Raw genomic sequence first — 26045 nt, forward strand, 5'->3', positions numbered from 1 at the left:
GAACCAGGTTAGGCAGAAAGCTGGGGCAGGGACTGAAGGTGAGGCCATAGGGAGAGAGTGAGATACAGGTATCTCAGGAAGTTCACAGTGTGGTCCAGAGACTTGTCCATCAAAAGGACAATGTAAGTTCGGGGCATTCCTAATGGTAGAGCACCTGATGTTCCCGGGAAGGCCCTCTCAAGGCAGCCTTCTCTGACAACCTTGGAAAATTACACTCTGACTGGCTAATTTTGGCTCCCTTCCTCTGCCCTCTTCTTTCTCCAAGGCACTTATTGCCATTTTTAAATGCTATAGTTTTATTTATTTATTGTTTATTGTCTATCTGCAGGGATGATTTCTTTCTTGTCTACTCTTCTACCTCTCATACCTAAAATAGTGCCTGGATGGGCAGGTACCCAGTAACAAGTGCTGGATGCATAGATCCAGCTCCGTATGCTTTAACGACTAGCTCCCATGATGGAGGGTGATAAAAGGGCCTTCAGCTCTATTTGTGTTTCTTTCCTAAGGTGAGTGGTGGTCATTTGGGTGTTCATTATTCCTTATTTTTTCTATAATTGAAATTGTTTATAGTAAGTCAAAAATGATTTTTAAAATTCAGACAGTCCCAACTTTATGTTTCCCTCCTTTCCTCCCACTTTCCAGTTGTCCAGAATATGAATTTTGGTGGAGAAGGGCTCCTGTTGGAGAAACAGTTCCCAAGTCTCCTGCTCCCTAGACTGCATGCTCACTCTCATGCCTTTATCCTTGCTGAAGACACATGAAGCTAGCTCCCTGAAGGCTTCAATCTTGACCAATGATGCCTGCTTTGGGATTAATCCCTCGTCGTTCAGATTGCTTACCTTGATTTGCTGTTGCAGTCTTTTCAGTGTCTTTACGAGTTCACTATTGTTCTTGTTAGCATGGTCTAGCTGGATTTCCATCTCATTCAGGTCTGTTTCCATCTTCTTCTTGAGCCGAAGTGCCTCTGCCCGGCCCTTGGCCTCTGCCTCCAGGCTGGCCTGCAAGGACTCGATGGCCCGTTGGTGGTTCTTCCTGTAAGTACAAGCAGAGAAGAAGACCTTGGCATAATGTGCCCACTGCTCAGTCTGTGCCAAACCTCCCTAGATAAACTGTCTCTGAACATAAGGATGGATATGTCCACCATGTTGTGAGATTAAACAAAACCTTAACACATTTAAATGGGGGAGTACAATGCTTTGGGGAAAGGAAGGGAGGGTCATATTTTCTAACATTTACTATGTGTCTTGTGTGATCTCAATTCATTTACCATGCAAACTAGACCTTCAGGGAAACCCAGGCTCCAAGATAGTAAAAGTATGTTAAAGTCCACCCATTTCCCCCTCAATAGAATCATGATTCAAATCCAGAGGCTAAAGTCCTTGGTTTTTCCATTAGAAGATGTGTGGGCTTTGGCCAAACAGTCAGGTTTGCATCTTTCTTTACAAACAATAGTCATGGGGCAAGGAAGTGGCTCAGTGGTTGTACACTTACTCAGCATGTGTGCGTGTGTATGTGTGTTCGATCCCCAGTATCACATATACACACATACACCAAAACTATTAATTGGTGGTATTTAATGTGTATAACCAATAAATATCTTTATTGTAATCAACTCAAATATTTCTATAAAACCTTCATATAAGTCTCATTAATCTCCTTTTATAGGAGGAGATCAGAGGAAGTAATTGAGGTGTTTAATAAATACATGTTGAATCACAGCAAGTAAGTGGTTAGAATGTAAAGATTCTATCACCTCCCTTTTTAGATCCCCAACCTGTGGGCTTTCAGTTTCCAGATATTGGACACAATATCAAGATATTTGCAAAAGTGAATAAAATAGTGAGTTAAAAAAATAAATACAGAAAAAACTACAAAATATTGTTGAAAAAATTAAATAATTGGAAAGATATATATGTTCATGGATCAAAAGACTTACTATTGTTATGAGGCAATAAAGTTATAGGGCTCATAATTTCTAATTTCAAAGCTTATTACAAAATAATAATAAGACAGTACAGTCCTGTTATAAGGATAAACATATACACAAGTGGAATAGAATTTAAAATCTAGAAGTAAACTCACACTTATGGTCAATTCTTTTTCAAGAAGGATTCCAAGACCATTCAATGGTGAGAGAAGTCTTTTAAAAAATGGTGGTGGCATAACTGGACATCCACATGTAAGGAATGAAGTTGGATCCCTACCTCACACCATATTAAAAAATGAATTCAAGATGGATCAAAGACTTAATTATAAGACCTAAAACTAAAAGACTCTTTAGAAGAAGATATAGGCATAAATCTTTGTGACTGAATTAGGCAATGGGTCTTTAAATATAACCCTTAAAGCACAAGTGACCAAAGAAAAAAATAGATTACTAGAGCTTTTTCAAAGTACAAAAACTTAAAAAAAAACACTTTCAAGAAAGTGAAAAGATAAGTTGGGCATGGTGGTACACACCTATAATCCCAGTGACCTGAGAGATGAAGGCAGGAAGATCACAAATTCAAAAACAGCTGGAAACTTAGTGAGACCTTATCTCAAGAAAAAAAAAAACTTTGAAAGGGTGGGGGATGTACCTCAATGGTAAAGTGCCTCTGAATTCAATACCCAGTAATAGAAAAAAAAAAAAAGTGAAAAGATAACCCATGGAATGTAAGAAAATATTTATAAATACATATTTGGTAGAGTCTAGTATCCCAAAGACACAAAGAACTCTTTTCTTTTTCTTTTTTCTTTTTGGCAGTGCTGGGGATTGAACCCACAGCCTTGTGCATGCTAGGCAAGTACTCTACCAACTGAACTATATACCCATCCCTGATACAAAGAACTCTTAAAAACTCAACAATAAAAGTACAAATAACCCAATTTTTATTTTATTTATTTATTTTTAAATTTTTGGTTCTGAGAATTGAAGCCAGTGGTACTTTGCCACTGAGCTACATCCCAAACCCTTTAAAAACTTTTTTTTTTTTTTTTAATTTTAAGACAGGGTCTTAATAAGTGTCCCAAACTGACCTTGAACTTTGGATCCTCCTGCCTAGGCCTCCCAAGTTGCTAGCATTATGGGTATTAACCACTGTGCCTGACTCAAATAATCCAATTTTCAAAATGGGAAAAAATTAGACATTTATCCCCCAAAAGTTATATAAATGGCTAGTAAGCACACAACAGATATGCAGCATTATTAGCCCTTGTAGCTAAGCTAGTTTGTTCTTAAAGTGTTTGTAAACCAGACAGGGCCACCAGTGTAGGGTACCACCATTACTCCCATTTAACAAATGAGGAAACTGAGGTTCACCTAAACTGACCAAGGTCACATTAATAGATGGCAGAGACCCAGATTTTCAGACTCCACTCAGCATCCTGCTTAAAGTCAGCTTCCCACCCAATCAGATCCCATACCTTGTAGCTTCAAATTCCTCTTCTTTCTCATGGATTCGCCGGTCTATGTCAGCTTTAACCTGAGCCAGTTCCAGCTGAATCCGAATCACTTTGCTCTCTTCAACCTACCAGGAATATAACCATCAGTCTTCCTGGCCAAGAAGGTGTGCAGTCCCTGGCCAAGGGTCCAGCTCCAAGTGATACCACATGGTTACCTCCAGGGAAGACTCAGCTTCTTCCAGGGCCACCTGAAGTTCTTCCTTCTCAATCTCCAGTTTTTTCTTCAATTTCTGTAACTCATGCACACTCCGCCCTCCTTCACCCAGCTGATCAATGAGCTCCTTTATCTCCTCTGAGAAAAGAATATTCATGTAAATGAGGTAAACAAAGATCATTAGAATCCAGGGTCCTGGCATCACATAGGTGAGAAGCAGATAATCCTAGCATCTTGGAATCAAAGAAAGAGCAATTTTCTTCACATCACAGACTCATGGAATATCAGGGTTTGGACACTGTAGAACACTGGATTCAAGCTCTTCGTTTTACAGATGAGGAGCCAAGGCCCAGGGGACTCCCCCTGCTAAGGCCTATTAGTCCTACACACTAGGTCTTCCTTTCTCAGAGTCCTACCTGGTGCTCAAAACCAACTTACAAAAAACCCACTGGGGAGTACTAGAGCCTTTTCCCATCTCCTCCCCTCAGTCGCCTACCCAGAGGAACTCCTGGGAACACACTGCACCTTGGGGCAGGTAAAGATCTAGGCCTATGACCAAAGATGTTCAAGAAATACAACTGTCTTGACTCATCCACAACTCAACTTCTAGATGATGTCTCCTGGAGTACAGAGAAAGCTCTCTTAATCCAAGATTGGGGTTCTACGTTCCAGGTGGCTTTTGGAGAGGATGTCATCTAAGTCTCAGTTGTTGCAGTCCACCTGTGCTGGCATTAATGACAAGTCCATGGCTCACATAGTCCTGTGCTATATCTCTGGACCCCATGGCTGTCCCCTGAACATCACTGCACTGCCATGGGACCGTGAGGAGTTGTGTGCTGCGTCACAACCTCTCGACCCCAGCAGGCTGCTCAGCCATTCTCTTCCCTGACTGCCACCAGGCTGGGACTACTTCTCAAGATATGGTCGCACATGGGCTTCATCTGCCAGTGAGTTACATATTTCTCTGCTCTTAACCCCCAGGTTACCAGGGAGCTTCCTCATCTGTATGTGAGTAAGGGGGGCCTGGATCTATTGGCTGAACCAGTGCTTGACCATCACCCCACTCCTATTGATTTTGCTCTCCTATCCCAGGCTGCCTTTATTTGGTTCAGCTCCCTAATCCTTACCTCATGTATTTATGATCAAGTCCTTTACTTTTGAGGTTAAGACAATGGAGCCCTTCCATCTCAAACACATGATTCTCAAGATTCTCTTCTCTAAGCAGAGAGATCTCCTGAGAGGGACTCATAGCACCTTGGGCAGGTTTGGGGACCATTGACATCATCTGCCTTCACCCTCCATTGTAGTGACCCTTTATCACATGCAATTAAGATACAACTCAAGGAAGAAAGCAGATTGGGGAACCCAAAATTAATCAAGAAATCCTGCAACGACCAAGATTTGTTTTTTGTTGTTCCCTAGAACGAGGGGCCTAAAAGCAGTTCTTTAATATAAAGAGTGACGTCTCTTGCACAATTGGGTTTGTTAGAAATGTGTGCCTATGACACACACACAAATAATGACTCAGTCAAATCTTTATATGTCAAAATGATTTGCAAAAGACAGCCAACATTTTAAAAGCAATATCTAATGGAATGGAATTCTAGCCTGAGGGTCCTATATTTCATAAATGTATATGAGGCTGGGGTTGTAGTTCAGTGGTAGAGTATTTGCCTAGCATATGCAAGACCTTGGGTTTGACTCCCAGCACATGTTTTCTCTCTCTCTCTCTCTCTCTCTCTCTCACACACACACACACACACACACGTATGTATGTTTACATATGATACATGTAAGGGCTCAAAACATAAAATCTTTTGAGCTCTTATTTGTGTCAGCTGCTCTTTGGAGTTAAGAATTCATACATTTATTTTATTCTATAGTGACAACCTCACAATGAAGTAGTATTATTTATTTATTTTATTAATGAGGAAACCAAGGCACAGAAAGCTTACGTGATTCTCCTAAAGTTACATTCTCAAGTGCCTCTAGAAGGTATTTGCTAGCCAATCAACAAACACTTATTAGGCACCTACAATGTGCCAGACCTGTGTTCAAGCCAGTGATGTACACAGGAGGAAGGGGCTCTGGCTGTCCCCATCCCTGCAGGCCCACCCACTCTGCCCACCCTCAGACTTACCCTGCAGGGTCTTATTCTCTTTCTTCACTGACTCAAGGTGCTCCAGGGACTCCTCATAGGCGGTCTTGATCTTGAAGCTCTCTGTCATGTACATGCGGCACTCCTTCTGTGAGCTGTCCACCTCCACCTGCAGCTCCTCACACTTTTGCTGCCACTCGGCCAGCATCTTGTCAAACACTCGCTGCTTCTTGTCCAGGGCAGCTGCTGCAGCATTGGCCTGGGGCAAGGTGGAGATGGTTTAGGATTTTTCTCTGGAGCCTCTCATGTGGATGTGAGCTTCCTAGTAGCCACTGGAAAAGGCCACATTTTCTGAACCAATTGCACGTGGTCCAGCTGGCATGATTCAAGGTCCTTTTTAGACCAAGATCAGGGAGGTGTGTGCTAATGGAAATCTAATTTAATTCAGCTCAAGACAGCATATCAGCATGAACCAAGAATGCAAAATGAAATAGTTAGCTACACAAGGTGTGCAGCATATGGTTTGCATAAGAAGGAAGAAGAAAGGGGTATTATGTAACCTTGGGGACAAATCTGACCTTTCTCTTGGACCTATCTATCTAATACAGTCAGTCCTCCTTACCTTTGGGTTCTGTGTCTGCAGATTCAACCTATCATGAATCAAAAATATTTGAAAAAAAAATTGCACCTGTACTAGACACTTTTTTTGTCATTATTCCCTAAAACAATATAACAACTATTTACATAGCATTTGCATTGTATCCGTTATGATAAGTAATCTAGAGAGGATGTGCAAATGCTATGTCATTTTAAGTAATGTATTTGAGTACCCACAGATTTGGGTATCCTCTGAGGTCCTGGAACCAAGCCCCTGCAGATACTGAGGGAAAATGCTGTGGCTTATTGAGTGTTAGGACCTCAGGTCTCAGTTTATAAACAGGTACTCCAACAGGAGCTGTGTCCAGTGCACTACTGAAGACAGGATCTGTGTTCCACCCTCTTAGGCCATGAGTTTCTTCCCGATACCCCCAGACATGTGGCAGTCTTGCCCCAATACTGCTATGGGCCATCTGCCCCGTAAACACGCAGCCTTTGAGTGTTTGACCCTCTAACCTTCTCCAAATCAATGGTGAGGTCCTCGACTTCTGCCTGGAGTCTCTGTTTATTTTTCTCAAGGGAGGCAGCCCGGGCCTGGGCAGCTTCAGCTGCCTCTTCTGCTTCCTGGAGCCTGGCAGCCAGCTTTCTCCTGTGGATGAGGGACAGAGGTGTCATCAAGGAAACCTAGGAGCCCACAGGCATGGCCTCACATTGTTGGGGGCAGGGTTGTATGGCACTGAGTTCTGGTGTCAATGTGGGAAGAGATGCAGATGCGGAGGAGTGTTTAGAGGAGAGCGGTCACTGTCCATTCACTTCTTCATTCAACAGATACTTTTTTTGCCCCATTTTGTTCTGAGAATATGCAATCCAGACCAAGATCCCTGCCCTCATGAAACTTTTGCAATGTTATATCACACGTAGAACTTGAGTGCTATAGAGAGGAATAAAGCAGGAAAGGGGACAGATAGAAGGTGAGGGGTGACTACGATTTTTAAATGAGATGTCAGGAGAGGCTCTTTGGGAAGAGGATAGAGGACCAAAGACCTCAAGAAAGGGAGCTGGGACCCTGGGAGTTCCTGGGGAGAGGGTTTCAGGCAGAGATGGATGCTTAGGTATTGAGATTTGGTTTAGCCCAGGCTGTTAAGCATGGTATCCACTTCTCTACTTAGTAAATAAGGAAGAAAATTCAAAGGAATTGAGAACATTTGCTACCAAGCTGGTGAGCCCACAGAGGGGAAACCTTTGCCATTGAGTGTCCTTCCAACATCAGCCCAGCCCACTGCATGGGAGCGTGCATTTAGCAAGACCCGAGATGCTTGAGCAGATTGAGCAGATGCTTGAGTCCTGCCTGAAACTAGAGCCCTGGTTCCTGAAGCCCCTGCAGGCAACCTGGATGCATCAAAGCAGAGAACACAGGTAGATAGTCCTGATTACAGGTGAACCCTGAGGACGGGCAATGCATGCAGCAGATAGCCCACTGAGAGCATAGATGGGTTCCTTTGTCCAGACACTGTCCTCCCTTTCCAGGAGCCCATGGACTTCCTTCTCCTGGGCTTGGCACTGTCCTCAGCAGTGACAGGCCATGAGCCACCACACCCAGCCCTCCTGGCTCTCCCATCCCAGGCTGATGCTCACTTGGTCTCCTCCAGCTCCTCAGTTCTCTGGATGGCATCAGTTTCATATTTGGTCCTCCAGGTGGTCACCTCAGTGTTGAGTTTGGACACGAGGCGCTGCAGCTCCGACTTGCCTCCCTGCTCTTCCTCCAGCTGCTCCTTCAGCAGGTCCAGGTCATGCTTAGTGTTGGCCAGACTCACTACGGCTGTGCTGCGAGACTGTGGGGATGATGCGGGGATGAGCCTGTCACTGCCCCTGGGGGGCCAGTATAGGCTCCAGGGCCGTCACTTAGCTCTACATAACATTGCATTAACAGTGACTGCAGAGAGAGGGCGGGAAAGACACATGATCCCACAGCAAAAGCCACCAGGGCTTTATTTTCCTTCTTCTAATTATTGTCCCCGAGGATATGTAATCTCATTTAGTTGTACACATCACATAGTTTTGTAGTTAAATTTTTCACTTGCTATTGTGTAAAATGTTCTTTGTGTTCCTTCTGCATCTTCATAACCTATAACTTTCTTTAAGGAAGTAGTTCTGTCACTACTAACCCAACCCCTCAACAAACCTTTGACTCTTCATCCAGCTGTCTCTTATAATCATCCACTTGGGATGTCAGAGATGTTTTTATCCGTAGGATTTGATTGAGTCGGCTCTGCGATTCTTCATATTCTCTGCTCAGTTCACTATTTTCCGCTGGGTGAGAAAGGAATGGGAGAAATAATGAGTGAAAAACTGGTAAACTTGTTCCTCAACCAGATCTGAAGTCTCCTAAGCCATTGCTGCTCAAGTGCCCAACAAACATGGTAGCTTGGCCAACTGAACCAGAATGGGGAGCGCAGAGAAGCACCATGCCAGTCGCCCAGGGTGAGTCCAGGAGGGCAGAAGGGCCCAGGGGTTGCCAATATCTAAGGGACTAGTCCCCAGGTCTGTCTGATAGGAGATACAGCAAAGGAATTTGGTGAAAAAAGCAAGACAGAGTATTTAGTTTTTACCATGTACTCATCACTGTCCTATAACCTACTCTCCCATCATTTGTGGAATGACTACGGAGCCAGAGACCAAGAAGTTCATGAGATAAAGAGAAGTATTTCTAGTTCTATTCTGTAACTCACTTCATCTCACTTTTCTTATTAATCAAATGGAAGTATTTATTTTGAAAAGTATCCAGGTTGGATATGGTGATGCACACTTGGAATCTCAGTGAGTTGAGAGGCTGAGGCAGGAGGATTATAAGTGTAAGGCCAACCTGGTCAACTTAGGGACACCCTGTCTCAGAATTCAATAAAAAAGGGCTGGTGATGTAGATCAGTGGTTGAGTGCTTGCCTAGCCTGTGTGAGGCCCTGGGTTCAATCCCCGGGAATATATAAAAAATATTCAGAATTCGGGAAATAAGGTCAAAGAAGACCTTCAAGTTCTCTTGATGTCCCACTGGAGCACAATTTAACAAGCCCACTGAGGGGGACTTAGTGTTTTGTCTTGGCAGTACGGGGGATTGAACTCAGGGTCTCATACATGCTACGAAAATGTTCTCCCACATTCCCAGCCCTCCTTTTTTTGTTTTGACTTTGAGACAAGGTCTTGTGAAGTTGCCTGGGTTGGCCTCAAACTTGCTATCCTCCTGCATCAGCCTCCTGACTCACTGGGATTACAGACATGCACCCCCCACACCCTGTCCCAGCTCTTTTAAAAATTTTATTTTGAGACAGGGTTTTGCTGAGTTGCCCAGGCTGGCCTTGAACTTGCAATCCTCCTAGCTGAGATTACAGGTGTATGCCATGGCATTGGGCAGAAGGATTTAGTTCTTCAAGGAAATTCACCTTCATTTGACTGTTTAACCCCGATTAGAACGCAGCCTCTGCAAAGTTAGATGTTAATTTGTATATTGATAAACTGAAAATCATTTTTGTCATAGAGATGCAAAGGATTTCTTCTGATAGAGAAGAAAACAAAACTAAACAATCCCAGAGGCCTATAGTATTATTATCCTATAGGACATTAGGATAATGTCCTATAGGATAATATAATGTCCATTTTTACATCTAATTTAGCAAATTTATTTTAGCATCTCTTTCCCAGTTGGCGACATAAATCTCTGCTCTTCAAAGTGGCATTTTTCTGATTTTTTCAATAATGAGTTAAATAAATCCTTGACATGTGTTCACTTTATACTAGTATGTGGACCCTGTTTTAAGTGTTTGAGAATTGTATTTCATCAATATTAATGTCCCTCTTGCTGCTGTCACTGGGTAAGTGAAAGAGCAGATAGGAAAAGTCTTTAAATAGTGTCCCCTGGTTTACATTGTAAAGATGTTACTTGGAATACTCAGCAGATAGGAACGAAATCTCCTGTCTCATCATACACAAGGGGATTGGATATGAATTTTCCAAAGCCAAGAAGGCTCTGGGGAGAAGACCGGGCATTCTTCTTTCTGTCCTCTTGAGGATCCCAATTTCTTTCCATGCACAGCTCCTTTGGGAGCTGCAGGGAAAAGCATGCTCACCTTGGAGGCGGGTCCTAATGGCATTTATTTCTGCCTGGTTCCTCTCTAGCTCGGCCACCTTGGCGTTGGCTTCTGATAAGCTGTCTTCCAGCTTTCGGACATGGGCTTCGGCGTTCAGCTGCTCAGAAAGAATGAACTCAGTGGAGAAGAGCCCCCTGCTTCCCCCTGAACTTTTGCCCTCTGTCATGTTTCTCCTGCATGGCCTCCTAGGCCACCTGCCTGATACTCAAAGAATGTCCTATTTCTATCAAATGGGGATAGAAAATTGCCATTTTCTACCAACCTAGACCCAGAGCCCTTTGGGTAGGCACACAGCCATTCACTCTCTGGTTCATTTCCCTTTCCTAGCTCCTCTGGACTCCTGCAGACCATAACCAACAAGAAAGTGCTGTGGGCTAACTTAAGGGAAAACACTGGCATTAACTCTGGGTCGGTAGGTGAAATGGGTACTAGAAAGACACCTTGTGAGCATCTGAAATTTAGAGACAGTGTAGTTGTCTGGGACAAGGTCTCCTGGGGCATCATCTTTGCTTATCTTCAGAGCCCCGACTCTCTGGTATCACAAGAGGGTTTCTTACATGGTAGATGCTCAATAAACGCATATTGAATGGCTTATTTCACATTTTGCCTTTGAATTGTGACAATGTAGGCATTTGTCTTATTACTCCTACTAGTCTCCAATTCCTTGAGAACATAGTAATACTAATGTAATAAAAATTGTACTAGTACATTTTTTTTCTTTTCTTTTTTAGTATGGTACTGGGGATTGAACTCAGGGGTACTCGGCTACTGAGCCAAATCCCCACCCTATTTTGTATTTTATTTAGAGACAGGGCCTCACTGAGTTGCTTAGTGCCTCACTTTTTGCTGAGGCTGGCTTTGAACTCTGCGATCCTCCTGCCTCAGCCTCCCGAACCGCTTGGATTATGGGCATGCGCCATAGCACCCGGCATACTAGCACATTTCTTAGTACCAGGCACTAATATAGCCCCATGAGGTAGAGATTGTTGTTATCATCCCCACTTTACAACTTGGCCAAGGTGGTTAAACGCCATCTGGGGGCTCTGTGATCAGTTTCCCTCCACAGCATCCCCAAGTGAAGGGGTACCTCTGGGAGGGGGCCTACATCACCTTAGATTTCTGTATGGTCTCCACGCTGGCATTGAGGTCGTCGATCTCAGCCTTCATGACTTGCTTGTCCTTCTCCAGCTTGGACTTGACCCTCTGCAGGCTCTCCACGTGCTCCGTCAGCTCAGCCATGGAGTCCGTGTGTTTCTTGCGCAGCGTGGAGGCTGTCGCCTCGCTTTGCAAGGCCGCCTCCTCCAGCTCCCGCCTCAGCTTTAGCAGCTCAGCCTCCCGCTTGCGGTTCTGCTCGATCTGGTGTCAGAAGAGGAGGAGAGCTTAGCAGAACTGTCCTGGCCACTGTCCATCTGCTTCTCAGTCCCCTGATATTCCTACACCCCACTAGAGGAAAGTCCTGGTGGAAATGTCAGCCCTTAGCCTCTCCAGGGTTGCTCTGAGGATTTGTGTAGACAGTGTTGTGTGTGGAACTGGGTTTCACACAAAGATAGATTCAAAACCTAACCCTAGGAACCGCTGAATGTGCACTTATGTGGGAATAGGCTCTTTTCAGACGCATTAGTTAAGGTGTCATATTGGATCACAGTAGGTTCTAATTCCTTTTAAGAAGCGGGAAATTTGGATCAGAGGGACATAGGGAAGGAGGCCACGGGATGACAAAGGCAGATTGTAGTGATGCATCCTGTCAGGTGCACCAAGCACAGCTGGCTGGTCTATGTGTGTGTGTGTGTGGGGGGGGTGGGGAACAGATTATCCCCAGAGCTTCCAGAAGGAACCAGCCCTGCCCACACCTTGATTTTAGGCTTCCGTTCTCTTAACTGTAAGAGAATTCATTTCATTGTTTTTAAGCCAGCCAGTTGTAATCCTTTGTCACAGCGGCTCAAGGAGACTAACGAAGACAGCACCTGAACTTGACTGTTTCTCCCCTTCACCTCTGTGTAACTTCTAGAGCTTTCCCCATTCCAAGTGCAGACCATAGCCAGGGGCATTAGCATTGCCTAGGAACTCATGGGAAATGGGAACTAGAATCTTTGGAATGAGAATCTATGTTTGAATGAGATTCCAGTGATCCACATGCCCCAGAGTTGGAGGAGCTCTGATCTTGACCAGTGTTCCTGGGTGCTGGTTATTCCTCATCTACCCAACTTCTGCATTCATTCTCTACCCAGACCCCTCAGCATCCACTTCCCACCAGACAACCCTTCCTCCCAGGATCCAGCTTCCAAAGGCCCCATAACCCTGCTTCCTGCCATCTCTTTGGAGAAGTAAAGGGCCACTGTTGCTAGTGTTGGGACCTCAGCACCCTATTGTTCTCTTAACCCTTCCCTACAGTGGTAGAAGTATCCCTTCATCAATGCCAGGTCAATCAAGCATCTAAGATGATTTTGTTTCCTACCAGGTTGAAGCATGGCTGGGCACAGCTAGGCACCAGTTATGAGCATGCACCCTCCCTTACAGAGGACTTGGCCAGGCTGGTGAAGAAGTGGACTCAGAGTCTGGAACAACAGGGAGCGTGTGCTCAGCCCTCCAGTGATGGTGAAGCACAATGGTGTGTGGGGTCTCCTGGTCTGTTGACCTCAGTATAACTGCACTTTTTCAATAATGCACTGTACTTAAAACACCTGCACTTTTTCTATAAATGCACTGTATTTAAAACACCTGCTCTCTGTATCCAGTCCATATCCTGCTTCCATAAATACCACCACAAGTAGATGGAACCAGGGACTTTCATGCTTGCCCTTTATTATTAATTAATTGGTTTCTCCTCAAGTTAGTCCAAGAAATTCAGCAAGAACTGATTTTTATTCCACATCTCATAGTCCAATGCTTTTAATCCCTGCAGGCAGGCAGGCAGGGCTGGGGTTCCTAGGCCCCCAGATACGGGTACCTGAGCAGATGTGGCTCCTCCAGCCTCCTCCAGCCTGTCGCTGAGGTCTTCGAGGTCCCGGGACAGGTCACTGCGTTGTTTCTCCACCTAGGGTGAGAGTCAGTGGTGCTGCTGAGACCCACCAAGAGCTCCTGTCCCCAAGCAAAGAGTGCAATCATGTGTGAGAGCCTGGGTTCTGCTCTTGGGGGCCCTCCACCCTGCCTGCCCTCCCACATGTTCATCCTCCCCACCCTGGGTGGGCATTAGGACCCACCCCACTTCCAGCCAGTTTGGCTGAACTTAGAGTTTAGGCACCTTTTGATCCTGGCCTCAGCCCCTTTGCAGGATCCCTACCCCAAGCCTCCATTCTTTTTGTTCTCCCTAACACATGCTTCCTCCTTCTACACCTTTGTACCTGTGAAACAGGTGCGATTTTATTCCCTTTGCTTATACATTCCTCCTGCATCAGCCTGGTGAATCTAATCTTTGCAGTCAAATGTTTCCTGCTTCAAATGCCCCGGGCAGAACCAGCCTCTGGACCGCACACAGCACCTTTGTATTTCATGTCATCCTACACGTGGCTCTGTAGCACAGTGCCTGGCACGTACTGGGTGCTCAAGAGACAACTGGTCTTGATGCCTGCCCACCCAGTTGGCTTCCTGGGCAGGAGTTTTTACTCTTGGTTGGATGTGTGGTTGGCACTGGGTCCTTTGACTCGGGAAGATGTCAAAGGACTTCATTTACCTTGGCTCGCATTGCCCTCTCGGCCTCCAGCTCTTCCTCCAGTTCCTCAATTCGAGCCTAGAAGACACAGTGAGACAGATAAGGGTGGTGATGGTGTAGGGGAAGGTGGGCGGGTTAGAAGTTAACTAACTAACCTTGCAGAATGGGAAATAGGGACAAGAGCATCTGATGGCCACTGTCCAAAGCAGAGAGATGCAGGGCACAGGGGGCAAGTGGAAAGGCCCCAGAGCAGGAGGGAGCCTGCTATATATAAGACCCAGTGAGGAGCTGGCATGGCTGGACAGGGGGGCAGGGAACAGTAGGTGGCAAGATCCAGGGGGATTTGACTCTGAGTGAGGTAACAGGAGTCGAATTCCAAGGATTTCATGGCAGTCTTGATCCTCAAGAAACCTCCTTAGCTGATGTGAACAGAGAGTGCAGAGAGTGCAGAGGGGTGCATTTCAAACAGAGAGTTCAGGCTTCTGGGTCCTGGACATACCTGGTGTTCCTTTAGCTTCCGCTGCAGTGTGGAATTCAGAGATTGCTCATCCTCATATTTAGAGTTGACAGAATTTATTTCCATATCCCTCCTGCAAGGGAAGGTTTGCTTTCCTGAGGAAAGGGTCCCAGTAAGCTAGCAAGAGAGTGGGACCTGGGCTGCCAGAGGAGGGCTTGGACTGGCTGAAGCTACTCCTCTCCCAACCTCTGGCCTTCAGTGTCACCCAATGGAGGAGTCAGACCTCAGAATCTGCTCACTCACTGACCGACTCACCCATTCACACATTATTATTGTCACATATGTTCATTGAGCATCTATTATGCCAGACATTGTTTTGTGCTCTAGGGACAGAGCTGGACAGCTCTAGTGTAGCTTGCATTCGAGAGGCTCCAGAACCACAGTGATGCTTTGCCTTTTTAGGGAAAACTGTCCCTTAAGAACTTCCCATAAAGTGCTCAGATGTGTGAGCTGCATGTGAAAACTAGGATGCCTGGGACTGAGTGGATGAGGAAAATGGGCAAGGCCTTGTGCACCTCCTGGGAATGCCACAGGGAAAATGTGCCAAGATATAGATTTAGCTGCACATGCTCCTCCTGGCTGTCTCTGGTGCTTTAAAGTTACTTTAGTCAAATGCATTTCCAAGATACAGTCTCCAAATTCTGCTCCCTAAAATCTTTCGCCATCCAACTCTACATTTTCTTCCCTCTGGGTACTTACTTGGTTCAGGTTCTTGTCTGAACCATTGCAGTAGCCTCATACTTTTTTTCCTCCCCAGATTTTCTCCACTCCATCTGTCCTCCATGTTATCATCAGAGTGATATTGATAAAACACTCTCTCGACTCCTTGCTATCCTCAAGAGCAAGCTCACTGGTGTCCATGGAAACTCCTGGCCCCAGGGCAGTGGTTCTAGTCTGTTTTCCTGTTCCCAAGAGGCACTTACTATGAGAGTTTGGGAGCTCCCTGCAGTCAGGGCAGTACCTACACCTTTGCCTGCCCTCCATGCTGGGCCCAGACCCTGCACGTGGCAGATGCTTGGGACACTCATTCATATACATGAGGCCCTGAACAGTGCCTGGCACAGAGGAGATGAATGCCTGCGTAGGCGTACTTTTTCACCACCTCCTCGAGGTCTAGCTTGGAGCGCTCCATCTCATTGAGGTTATCGATGGTCATCTTCAAGTCACCCTCAGCTTTCCGGCGAGCCTTTTCTACCTCCGCCCGGATTTTCTTTTCCTGCTCCCAATTATCTTCCAGCTATTGAGTCAAAAAAAAAAAAAAAAAAAAAAAGCACGGGAAGGTAGAAAAGGGGATTTTTAGGCTAGATTGCAAGAAGGAAGCAGTCTGGGCAGTCCCTTAGCTGTAGCATCAGAAAGGCCCCTACACCTAGGAGAGGTGTCACTCTAGCCAAGGACCCTATTCCTCAGGATAGACCTGGCCCTGAGGGGTAGGAATAGCCTCAGAAAGTGGGGGTGTTACCTCGTGGATCTGGGTGCTCAGCTTGCTGTTGTTCTTGGTCAGGTGGTTCACCTTGTCCTCCTCAGCTTGCAGGTCGTCCAGGGTTTTCTAGAAAGAAAGATATATACCTGTGTACCAGGAGGCACATCGAGAATGGCTGCGCAGACCTGGTTCTAGTCATGAGTTCTGAGCCCTGTGGTCCCAGGCCTTGGAGACTCGAGTTGACTTCAGTGAACAGCTACTGGGGGCTGCTCCTGGGCAGTGGGGGAGGCCAGGAAAGACAGACCTGAGCACCCATCAACCATAGGTGGCTCTCAGGGGGGGTCATTGGAGGCCCTGGTTCTCCAAGGGACACTGGAAATCTATACAATGCTTCTGCTTGTCACAATGACTGGAGTCTCCACTGACATTTATCTCTGGGTGATTCCAGGTCTCCTGGACATCCTATCTTCCTCCGGACAATCTGGGCCCATAAAGAACAATTCTGCAGTTCACAGGCCTGATGTCCCACCTAGGAAGTCACCTAAGTGAAATAACCATTTATATTCACCTAAACCTGAAACCCAAGCCCACTTTACACGTAACTCAACAATCGTTTTCATTTAGTCATTTTTCAAGAATGATCTGCCATGGAAGCTGAGAGAGGATTTGTTATTATTCCAAAGAATTTCCCAGGGACTGTTCCCAGTTCTGTAAAATCCATATCGCTGACAGCCGCTGCACCTTGGTGGCCAACTCGTAGCGCATCCTCCTGTGTGGCCTGCGACCATCAAAGATGCCTCCTGGTCCATCTGCCAGAGCTTTTACATATTGATAGGTGCATTATTTATTATAATTTACTTTCCCTTAATTTCTCCTTTATATCAAAGGGCATGCTATCGATTTTTTGGAGTTATATGTTATTTATAATTTTGAGTTCAGGATAGCTAAGAGAGCTTTCCAAAATATACTTGAGCCTCAGTACTCGGATCCCCCCTTTGCCCATTCGCCTACATGCTAAAATGTAGCTGTAATTACAAATCAATACTCTTGGAGCTCTCGGGGTCATTTGTAAATATGCACACAGTGGGGAAATTTTGAATTGCCCAATGTGCACATTCCCAGCTGTGGCTGAACAAGGTGACACCTGCCCTTGTTTCAGCTCTCATTTTTATGCTCCACAGAGTGCCATATTTTTTTGTTTGCTTTTTGTGTAAAATGGCTCCAAGCATAGTTCTCCAGTGCTGTCTGCTTAGTGTCCTAAGCAGAAGAGGGCTTCAGAGTGCCTTGTAGAGAAAACACAGGAATTAGGTAAGCTTTGTTCAGGCCTAAGCTGCAGTATATTAGCCATGGTTTGATATTAATGAGTCAGGAATGGTATCAAAATAAGACATTTTAAAACAAAAACACATAAAACAAAGTAACATATTGGTTATAACTGTATGTGTTATGTTGACAAAAATATCAGGACCAGAGGCTCACAGCAGCTAACCCTGCATTTCCCCTAGGAGTGGTGGCTTGTATTTGCTAGTCTGATGCTTGTGGTAACTTTATTGACCATAACTACCACAAATAGCAAGGATCAATTATAGTTGTTATGAAAGGGGGCGCTGGGTCTGATAGGTTGAGAATCACAGCCTATGGGAGGCAGTCTGAGAGGCAGCAGGAAGAGGAGCTCCAGGAACATGCACTGGATTCATGGTGTCAGTTAATATACGGCTCCACTGTCTGCTCTGGGCATTGACTTGCTCTTTTCCCTTGTTTGCAGAGGCACTCTGTGCCCTGGTCAGCACTGGTGGTCAGTCAGCACTGGCTCTGCATTCAGGAGCCTCTGTAACAGCAGCTTTGGGATGGTAAAATGGGGCTCCCCCATGACCTAAAGAACTTGTGGCCTGCCGTTGTCATGGTATATTGAAGACCCTGGGGCTTTAGAGCTCACAGGGCATTTCTATCAGCTTCAGTGTTTCTGAGACCTACCTGACTCATGATAATTAATGGTTCCCCCTTTCATTCTCAAAACTCTCCTAGTTTGAGTGACAAATTAAATAGTCATCCTACCTAGAATGAACCTAGGAGGCAGGCAGCAGGAGGCAATCACACCCACCTCACTGATGAGGGAATTAAGACTTAGGGAGATGCCTTGTTTTCCCCGAGGCCCCAAGCTGAGGGGCGGCAATGGCAGAATTTGAAGGTGGTCTCTAGTCTCCATGTGCAAAATGTATTGGACAAACTCCACTTGCTCTGCCAAGGAGAAGGGCAGGGGGCACCCACCTGGTGCAGCTCCTCCAGGGCCCTCTTCTCCTTCTGGAGCTTGGCGATGTTGTCTTCACGAAGGGAGAGGTCTCCTGACAGGGTGCGGGCCTTGTGATCCAGAGCCTGGAAACAGGCAGGGAGAGAGAGGGGTCCTTAAAGTGGGAAATGGCCTCAGTGGGGAGGAGAGAAGGAGCTCTCCACCTGCCTGACTGCACCCTGGGGTCTTCAGGGAGTTTGGGAAATATCAACACCAGGGGCATGTCCCAGCCCACCCAAGGCTGGATGTCAGGGGTGGAGGGGAGCAGGGAAAACCAACAGTTCAGCCCTCTTCTACTCAAACATGGTCCTCGGGCATCAGCAGAGAACATCACTAGAAACAAGGACCCTTCAGGCCCTGCAGTCCTGCCAACTGCACCTTACCCAGCTTGTGAACCCCACCCACCTGCAGGGCAAGATGGGGGCTTCAGGGCCAAGGAGTCAGTGGAGCACCTGGTGGGGTGCAGAAAATGCTTGTTTGGGCAGAATATCCAACATAATGGTGGCCCTGTCACCATTATGAGAAGAGCTCTCTGTCCCTCACTCAGCTCCTCTGTCCTGAAGAACTTTCTACAATGATGGGAGTGTTCTCTGTGCTTTCCAATATGGAAGCACTTAACTGTGTGGCTGTTGAGCATTTGGAAGGTGACTAGCGCAGCTGTGTTTAAGTCTTCTCAAATTCATTGAAGTTACACAGTCCCACGTGGCCAGTGGCTAGGGCACCCAGCATTGTCACTGTGGGGACTTTAGGTGTGGCCCCTGCAGGTGAGTGGGCTAAGGGGTGCCCTAGCTTGAGAGGAGCATGACAGACCCAGGAAGCTGCTCACCTGCTTCTCTTTTTCTGTCTTGGCCAGCGTGGTTTCCAGGCCCTCCAGGTCCCTTTTGAGGTCACTCAGCTCCCCCTCCAGCTTGCGCTTGCTGGCGCTCAATGAGGCCGATGTGCCCTCCTCCTCCTCCAGCCGCTCCCGCATGTCAGAGATCTGGCTCTCCAGCTCCATCTTGGACTTCATCATCTGGGTCAGGCGCTCCTCTGCATCCATCAGGTTCTCCTGCTCCTGTTGGAAGAAAGGGTCCCTGTCAAACATAGTCCAGTTACCCACAGGGACTCAAAGAGCTATCCCAAGACAGTGGACAAGCCTCAGGCTCCTGACCCTCGGCATGTGCCCTGGGGGTTAGTGGAGGGGCCTGGCTGTCTCTGAGCTTCTTTATGAGATATGCGACAGAGCATTGTCTAGGAATGTGGTTCCTGGGCCAGCAGCAATAGCTTGGTCTGGAAGCAAAACTTTATATCTTGGTGGTCCTGGGGATCAACCCAATAGCCTCACACAAGCTAGGCAAGGTTCTACCACAGAGTTATATTTTCAGCCTATGGAAGCAAATTTAGGCCCTGCCTAAGATTTTCTGCATCTGAATCTGCATTTTATTGAGACCCGAGGTTATCAGGGGAGATTAAGTTTTCAGCAGGGTGGTGTGGAAGTCAAGGGAGCTCAAGCTCCCCATAATCAGTCATGTTTTGCCATTGTATCTGCTGCCCCTGCTGTGTGTCCATGTCATGTGTCCATGTCACCATTCCTGGATAGACAGTCTTCATGCGCAGGGCCCATAGTGAAATGGGCCCAGCTGGCTGAGTGTGCAGATAATTCATGGAAACTTTTTGGTGGTTGCATCAGTGGTGATATGTAGTGAAGGGAAAGAGAAGGCTGTGGAGTTTATTGTAATGAAGGGAAAGCTTCTCAAAGAGCTCATTCTCTCTCCCTCCCTGGGTCTGACGGAAGCAACCCCCAGGACCCCACATACGGCCTGCAGTTGGATGGTGAGGTCCTTCTTCTCCTGGCTGAGTGTGGCTGTCTTCTCCTCCAGATCCTTGACCTTGTCTACCAGTTCCTGAGCCTTGGCCATGGCATTCCTCAGCTCCTCCTCCTTGGCCTTCATTTCCTCCTCTTGTCTAGCCACATTCAGGAGTGGCTTGACCTGGGCAATAGGCAACACTAGAGTGTTAGGAGGGTGGGCTTTGCCAGGGGCCTAGGTGATGGGCCATGTTGTGTCTGCCTCAGACTTGACCTCAGAACACCACTGTGGTTATAGTTTTGCAGGAACAGTGCCTCTCTACAGATGCTATCAGTCCCAGTTCCTTGCCACAAAGTACCTCTCTCCCCACAGAGAAGGCCCATACTTGATTAGGACCAATTCTCCCCCGTCCCTTGGTACTAGGGATTGAACCCAGGGCCTCATCCTTGCTATGCAAACCCTCTACCACTGACCTATATCCCCAGCCCTTTAGGACCAATTTTTAGGATGCTCCTTAATCCCAAGAGACATGAAGTTAGATGTTCCTCATTATCCAGGTGCCCCTATGTGTACCTTTGCTATGCCTTTTGGGTACCTTCTGTATACTTTCTTTCTCTCATATTCTCTCTCTATCCTTTCTGTTTCTCTGTCACTTTGTTTCTCTGTGTGTCCCTCTTTGCTGCCCCCGGCTTCATCTTCTTTATAACACAAAGTCCCAACTCTCAACCTGGCCTCCCAGGCCTTCCACATAGTAGCTCCTGCTTATCCCATGTGCTGGCTTGCAGGTATTCCCTGCCTCTGGCCCATGCTGGATGTCCCCATGTCTGTAGGGCTGGCCATTCTTTACTGTTGGGCAGTTGCTGTTGGGCCTGCACCACGACATCTATCTGGACCTCTCAATTCCCTTGGCACTTCTCACCCTGCATCAGAGTGCCAGGGTCCTGAGATGGCATCACCTATATTCCTCTGTCCTGTTAGTGTGTGGACCTCTCAAAGATCTCCCTTCTACCCCTCCTGCTCATTCCATACTGAGGAGAGCCAGGGACAAAGGCCACCAGGGAGCATAATAGATCCATTTCCAAGTATGTCAGACACTGTGGAAATGGATTTGCCAGGCAGCATGGCCTCTCAGGGAAGACAACAGGTAAAGGTGGGGATCTGGGATGCCACAGTGGCCATGTGCACATTGGAGGTCATCATAAGCACCACAACCTGCAGCCATGCAACTCTTTTTAATCTGTGGAAATGGATTCAAGTGTTGCCTCCCCCACCTCACACACATTGACCCATCCTGTCTGGCTTAGTTAAATAAGATTAGAGCTTAGTTAAAACACTTAAAAGTAAAGGATTTTGAAAAACTAATTAGAATAGGACCTTGATCTGTCACATTTAATTAGTGAGAAGCAGGGAAACTCCCAGCCTCAGCCTCCTCCTCATCTGTTGTCACTGTGTCCTGCACAGGAGGACCCTTAAAGGCTGTTGATCTAGATTTCCAAAGGGTGACACATATAGTAAGGGGCAGGAGATGGATCCAAGCATTACATAAAAACCCTTTGAGCCGGGCATGGTGGCCCACCTGTAATCCCAGGAGCTCTGGAGGCAGAAGGATTGCAAGTTTGAGGCCAGCCTCAGCCACTTAAGTGAGATCTTGTCTCAAAATAAGAATAAAAAGGGATGTGGTGCTGGGGTTGTGGCTCAGTGGTAGAGCACTTGCCTAGCATGTGCATGGCCCTGGGTTCTATCCTTAGCACCACATAAAAGTAAACAAAATAAAGGTATTGTGTCCAACTACAACTAAAAAACAAATATTTTTTTTTTTTAAAAAAAAGAATAAAAAGGGTTGGGCTAGAGTTGTAGCTCAGTGGTAGAGCACTTGCCTCGCAAGTGTGAGGCACTGGGTTCAATTCTAGCATCACATAAAAACAAATAAAGGCATTGAGTCCATACACAACTAAAAAAAAAGCGGGGGGGGGGCGTTTGGGGATGTGGCTTAGTGCTTAAGTGCCCCTGGGTTTAATCTCTGGTACAGTAAATACATACATACATACATAAATGTAGCTTACAAAGATGCTTCTCTCCACATCCCCAGCTCTTTTTTTTTATTTTTTATTTTTTATTTTGAGACAGGGTCTCACTAAGTTGCTTAGGGCCGTGCTAAGTTGCCAAGGCTAGCTTTGAACTTGTGATCCTCCTGCCTCAGCCTCCCAAGCCATTGGGATGTATGCCCGACTGTGTCCTGTAATATGTTCCTTTTTTTTATTTTAATATTTTTTTTTAGTTGTTGATGGACCTTTATTTTATTTATTTATATTAGTGCTGAGAATTGAACCCAGTGCCTCACACATGCTTGGCAAGCTCTCCAACACTGAGCTACAACCCCAGCCCGGGTATGCTCCTTTTAATGGTGACTCCACAGTAGACATGAATGGACTCCCACATGGTGGAATGGCTTGTGACCTCCTGCGGGGGGTTGAGAGCCACCTGGCTGCTCACAATGCCCTCACTACTGTCTTGGGAAAACCTGGGAAGGATGAGGTCTCATTCCATCATTTCCTGAGCTCCCTCAAGTTCTGAGGCCAAGAACTCACTGAAAGGATTTAAATAGCCACAACATACTTAGGGGCATCTGGTTAATAACTCAAACTACTTTTGGGGTGGCGTAGGATAGGGTGGGTGGGGGCTCTCTCCATCCTAAGTGATTTTATTTAGAGGGATAAGATGGAAGGTGGGAAGGCACAGCATGATTTTTCTTAGGTTCTCATTTTTAGGCTGTTCCTGCAGCCTCCAGGCCTCCCTCCCCGAGGGGCACCGCTGCCCAGGATCCAGCTTTCCCCCACTTCTTCAGTCCCAGGCAGCAGCTCGCTCCACTGTCCTGCCCCCCAGCCCTTACCTTGTTGTATAGCTTCCACCAGCCCCACAAACGCAGCTGCAGGAACTTGCGCACATTCCGCTGGATGACTTTCAGGCTTAATCTGAAAAATAAATCCAGGATTTCATGAGTTCAAACGGGTCAGGGCCTGGTCTCCCCAGGCAAGAAGTTTGGGGCAGAGAAGCCCATAGATTTATTTTCTCTAGATACTAAAGTGCTTTCTCAAGACCCAGCATTGCCTACGTGGTCTGGGGCAGCAAGGCTCAGGCTGGGATCCAAGCCCCACAATGGGTTAGGAGAGGTGAGGTGGACCCTGACGGAGCTCGAGGCTGAGATAGACCCCTGGTTTACTCCCGCACTCTCCCTCCTTCAGTTTTCTTATCAGAAATCACCCACTAGTCTCTGAGTCCGTTTAATCTGCAAAGTTTCTGGAACCCACCCTTTCCCTGTCCTCTGTGGCTTCATTCAAATAGACTGTCATTCTCTGAGGGCTTCCCCCATTTGTTGATATGTATGAGGGTCAACATCCCTCCTCTTGGCCCCCAACTGAGGTGTCCTTGCCTTCAGCCAGGGTCACAGAGGACCTGCTGGTGGGTAACAGGAATTCATAACTAATACTATGACCCCAAAGAGCCAGAGTCAACCACAGGCCAACTGCCACTGACCCAGCAATTTTTAAATGACCACATTAGGGAAATGATGAAAAAAACAAATTCCAAGGGTAGGGATTTGGAATGAGAAACACTGAGTTCTGTTCCTGATTCTGTATCTGGTCCAGTTTCTTAACCACTCTGACGTTGGTTTCCATATCTGTAAAATGGGGGTGCTGGTCCTACCACATCCCCCTACTGAGCCATCATATAGATCAAGTAAGGCAAAGGCTGTGAACATGACTCAGTAGGTTGGGGAGAGAAGGGTTTGTATCAGTTGCTCTCTGTTAGTGGTTGAATTGTGTCCCCCCCACCCCCCGAAAAGATATGCTGAAGCCCTAACCCCCAGTGCCTGTGAATGTGACCTTATTTGGAAATAGGGTCTGAGCAGATGTAATTAGTTAAGACGAGGTCATGTGGGAGGAGGGTGGTCCTTAATCCAAGGTAACTGGTGTTTTTATAGAAAGAGGGATGATGAACCAGGCGTGGTGGTGAACACCTGTGATCCCAGTGGCAGGAGGATCACAAGTTTAAAGCCAGCCTCAGCAATCGCTAGGCGCTAAGCAACTCAGTGAGGCCCTGTCTCTAAATAAAATACAAAACAGGGCTGGGGATGGGGCTCAGTGGTCGAGTGCCCCTGAGTTCAATCCCTGGTATGAAAAAAAAAAAAGAAAAGAGGGGGACAGTGACATGGCCCCACAGGGAGAATCCCAAATGGAGACATAGGTAGGGATTGGCATGATACAGCTTTGCAGCGAGGGAACACCTGGGGCTACCAGGACTGGAGGAGGCAAGAAAGGACCCTCCCCACCCAGGCTTCAGAAGGAACATATCCCTGTCCATCCCTTGACTTGGATTTCTGGCCTCCAGAACCATGGGAATAGCATGAATTCCCATGGTTTCAAGCCACCCAGAGGGCGGTACTCAATTATAGCAGCCTCAGGAAACTAAGAGAGCCCCTCAATGGGGTTCTGGGCACTGACAAGGACATTAGCATCCACCCTTCTCCCACCATGTGGTATAGCCGTAGGTGCTGACCACCTCATGTGCCTGTGGTGCTCCTTCCCTGTGGGTGTCTGTGAGTGCTACCTTCGTTCCAGCATCTTCTTGAACTCCACCCTCATGAGGAAACCCCGAAGTCGACACTGCAGCAACGTCATGATCTTGGCCAGACGCTCGTCCCTCATATCCTCAAGCTTGGCCAGGATGCCCGCTCTGAAGAACACCTGGAGAAGAGGCGCTTGTCTGAAAAACGTCCAGCCATCTCCTGATGGCAGCTACTTGGGGAAGTTTTAAATCAAAGAGCCATCATGTCTTAAAATTAAGAGTCCTGCTGGTGCTGGTGCTGATGTTTAAGTTCCCATGGAAACAGCTGGCCAGGCCTGGACACCTCTGCCAGCATTAGCAGCAGCTTCCTCTTGTCAGTGTGTCCCTGGCTTCTCTGGGAGTCAGCTGGGCTCCAGTCCCAGCTTTGCATTTCCTAGCTGGGTCACCTTGGACACATCTCAGCCTCAATTCCTCTTCTGTGAAATGGGGATGCAAATCCCTCCCTTAGAAGGTTGCTATAAAGATTAAATGAGATAATAGGTGGAAGAGTTCTGCAAGGCTTCAAGTAAAATGTGATGGATTCTTAAATAATATGATGATTGCCCTGCAGCAAGGGGCCTTCTTTCTTCACCATCATGTAAAGCAGACTTTAGACAGAATCATTGCATCAGCGCCCCATGGGATCTGGGTGAAGGGAGAGGGGGAGAGTTTGCGGGGAGGGGACTTAAATTTCTCATGAAAATAAGATAGTTTTACTAGGGCTACACGGCTTCAGGCTTCAAGTAGCAGTGGGTGAGTGGGACTTATCCCCAGGAAAACAAGTTCAGCTTTGCAATGTCTTAGAAAGAGCAGGAAACACCCACCCTCAGAGAAACACAAATCAAGGTCAACAAGGCACCGTTTGCCCCAGCCCGAACCTGCAACCCTTAAGACTTGTGATAAAACAGTGTTCATCAAGGTGTAGACAGAGGGGAGGGTGAATTGGTACTAGCATTCTGAAAAACAGTTTGGCATTCCCTCGTCAAGTTGGGTGTTTGCACGTACCACAGGCCTTTATCTCAACCCTGGATGCGCATCACACCTGTCGGCAGGACTTTTGGAAGATGCTGAGGCCTGGGCGTGGGTGATTTCAAATAAAAGTTTGGGGATGGGGTTCAGGGTTTGGTGATTTTTAGAATCCCCCCAGATAATTCTAAGGCATGGCTTTGTTCCAGAGAATCTCCTATAAGGGACCACCCGCAAGGATGACCATAGCAGCATTGTTGGTAACTGAGAAAAAAATGAAAATGTGATTGTCCAAGGCCACAGGGTGTGGCAGTGACGATGAATGAAGGTCATGTATCAACAAGGATGAATCCCAGGAACAGTTAAGTGATGAAATCACAT

The 26045-nt window shown here is 46.7% G+C and overlaps 1 protein-coding gene across 1 annotated transcript in view; it reads right to left on the minus strand.

The window, feature by feature from the left end:
* LOC124098769 (myosin-16) overlaps positions 1-26045 on the minus strand; it is a 58999-nt gene that overhangs the window by 9310 nt on the left and 23644 nt on the right. The window contains exons 19-37 of the mRNA XM_046453716.1: positions 24702-24838; positions 22984-23065; positions 20103-20276; positions 19133-19360; positions 18288-18392; positions 16059-16145; positions 15691-15836; positions 14582-14672; positions 14104-14160; positions 13381-13467; positions 11544-11789; positions 10413-10530; positions 8476-8603; positions 7929-8125; positions 6810-6942; positions 5739-5955; positions 3600-3736; positions 3406-3509; positions 840-1032 (exon numbers count right to left, since the gene is read on the minus strand). Of these exons, the coding sequence (XP_046309672.1) occupies positions 840-1032; positions 3406-3509; positions 3600-3736; positions 5739-5955; positions 6810-6942; positions 7929-8125; positions 8476-8603; positions 10413-10530; positions 11544-11789; positions 13381-13467; positions 14104-14160; positions 14582-14672; positions 15691-15836; positions 16059-16145; positions 18288-18392; positions 19133-19360; positions 20103-20276; positions 22984-23065; positions 24702-24838 (2667 nt within the window). The remainder of the gene's footprint in view (positions 1-839; positions 1033-3405; positions 3510-3599; positions 3737-5738; positions 5956-6809; positions 6943-7928; positions 8126-8475; positions 8604-10412; positions 10531-11543; positions 11790-13380; positions 13468-14103; positions 14161-14581; positions 14673-15690; positions 15837-16058; positions 16146-18287; positions 18393-19132; positions 19361-20102; positions 20277-22983; positions 23066-24701; positions 24839-26045) is intronic.

This window comes from Marmota monax, unplaced genomic scaffold (assembly GCF_021218885.2).
Source record: "Marmota monax isolate L192 unplaced genomic scaffold, Marmota_monax_Labrador192_F-V1.1 WCK01_AAM20220418_F8-fsc00148, whole genome shotgun sequence".
Classification (NCBI taxonomy): Eukaryota; Metazoa; Chordata; class Mammalia; order Rodentia; family Sciuridae; genus Marmota; species Marmota monax.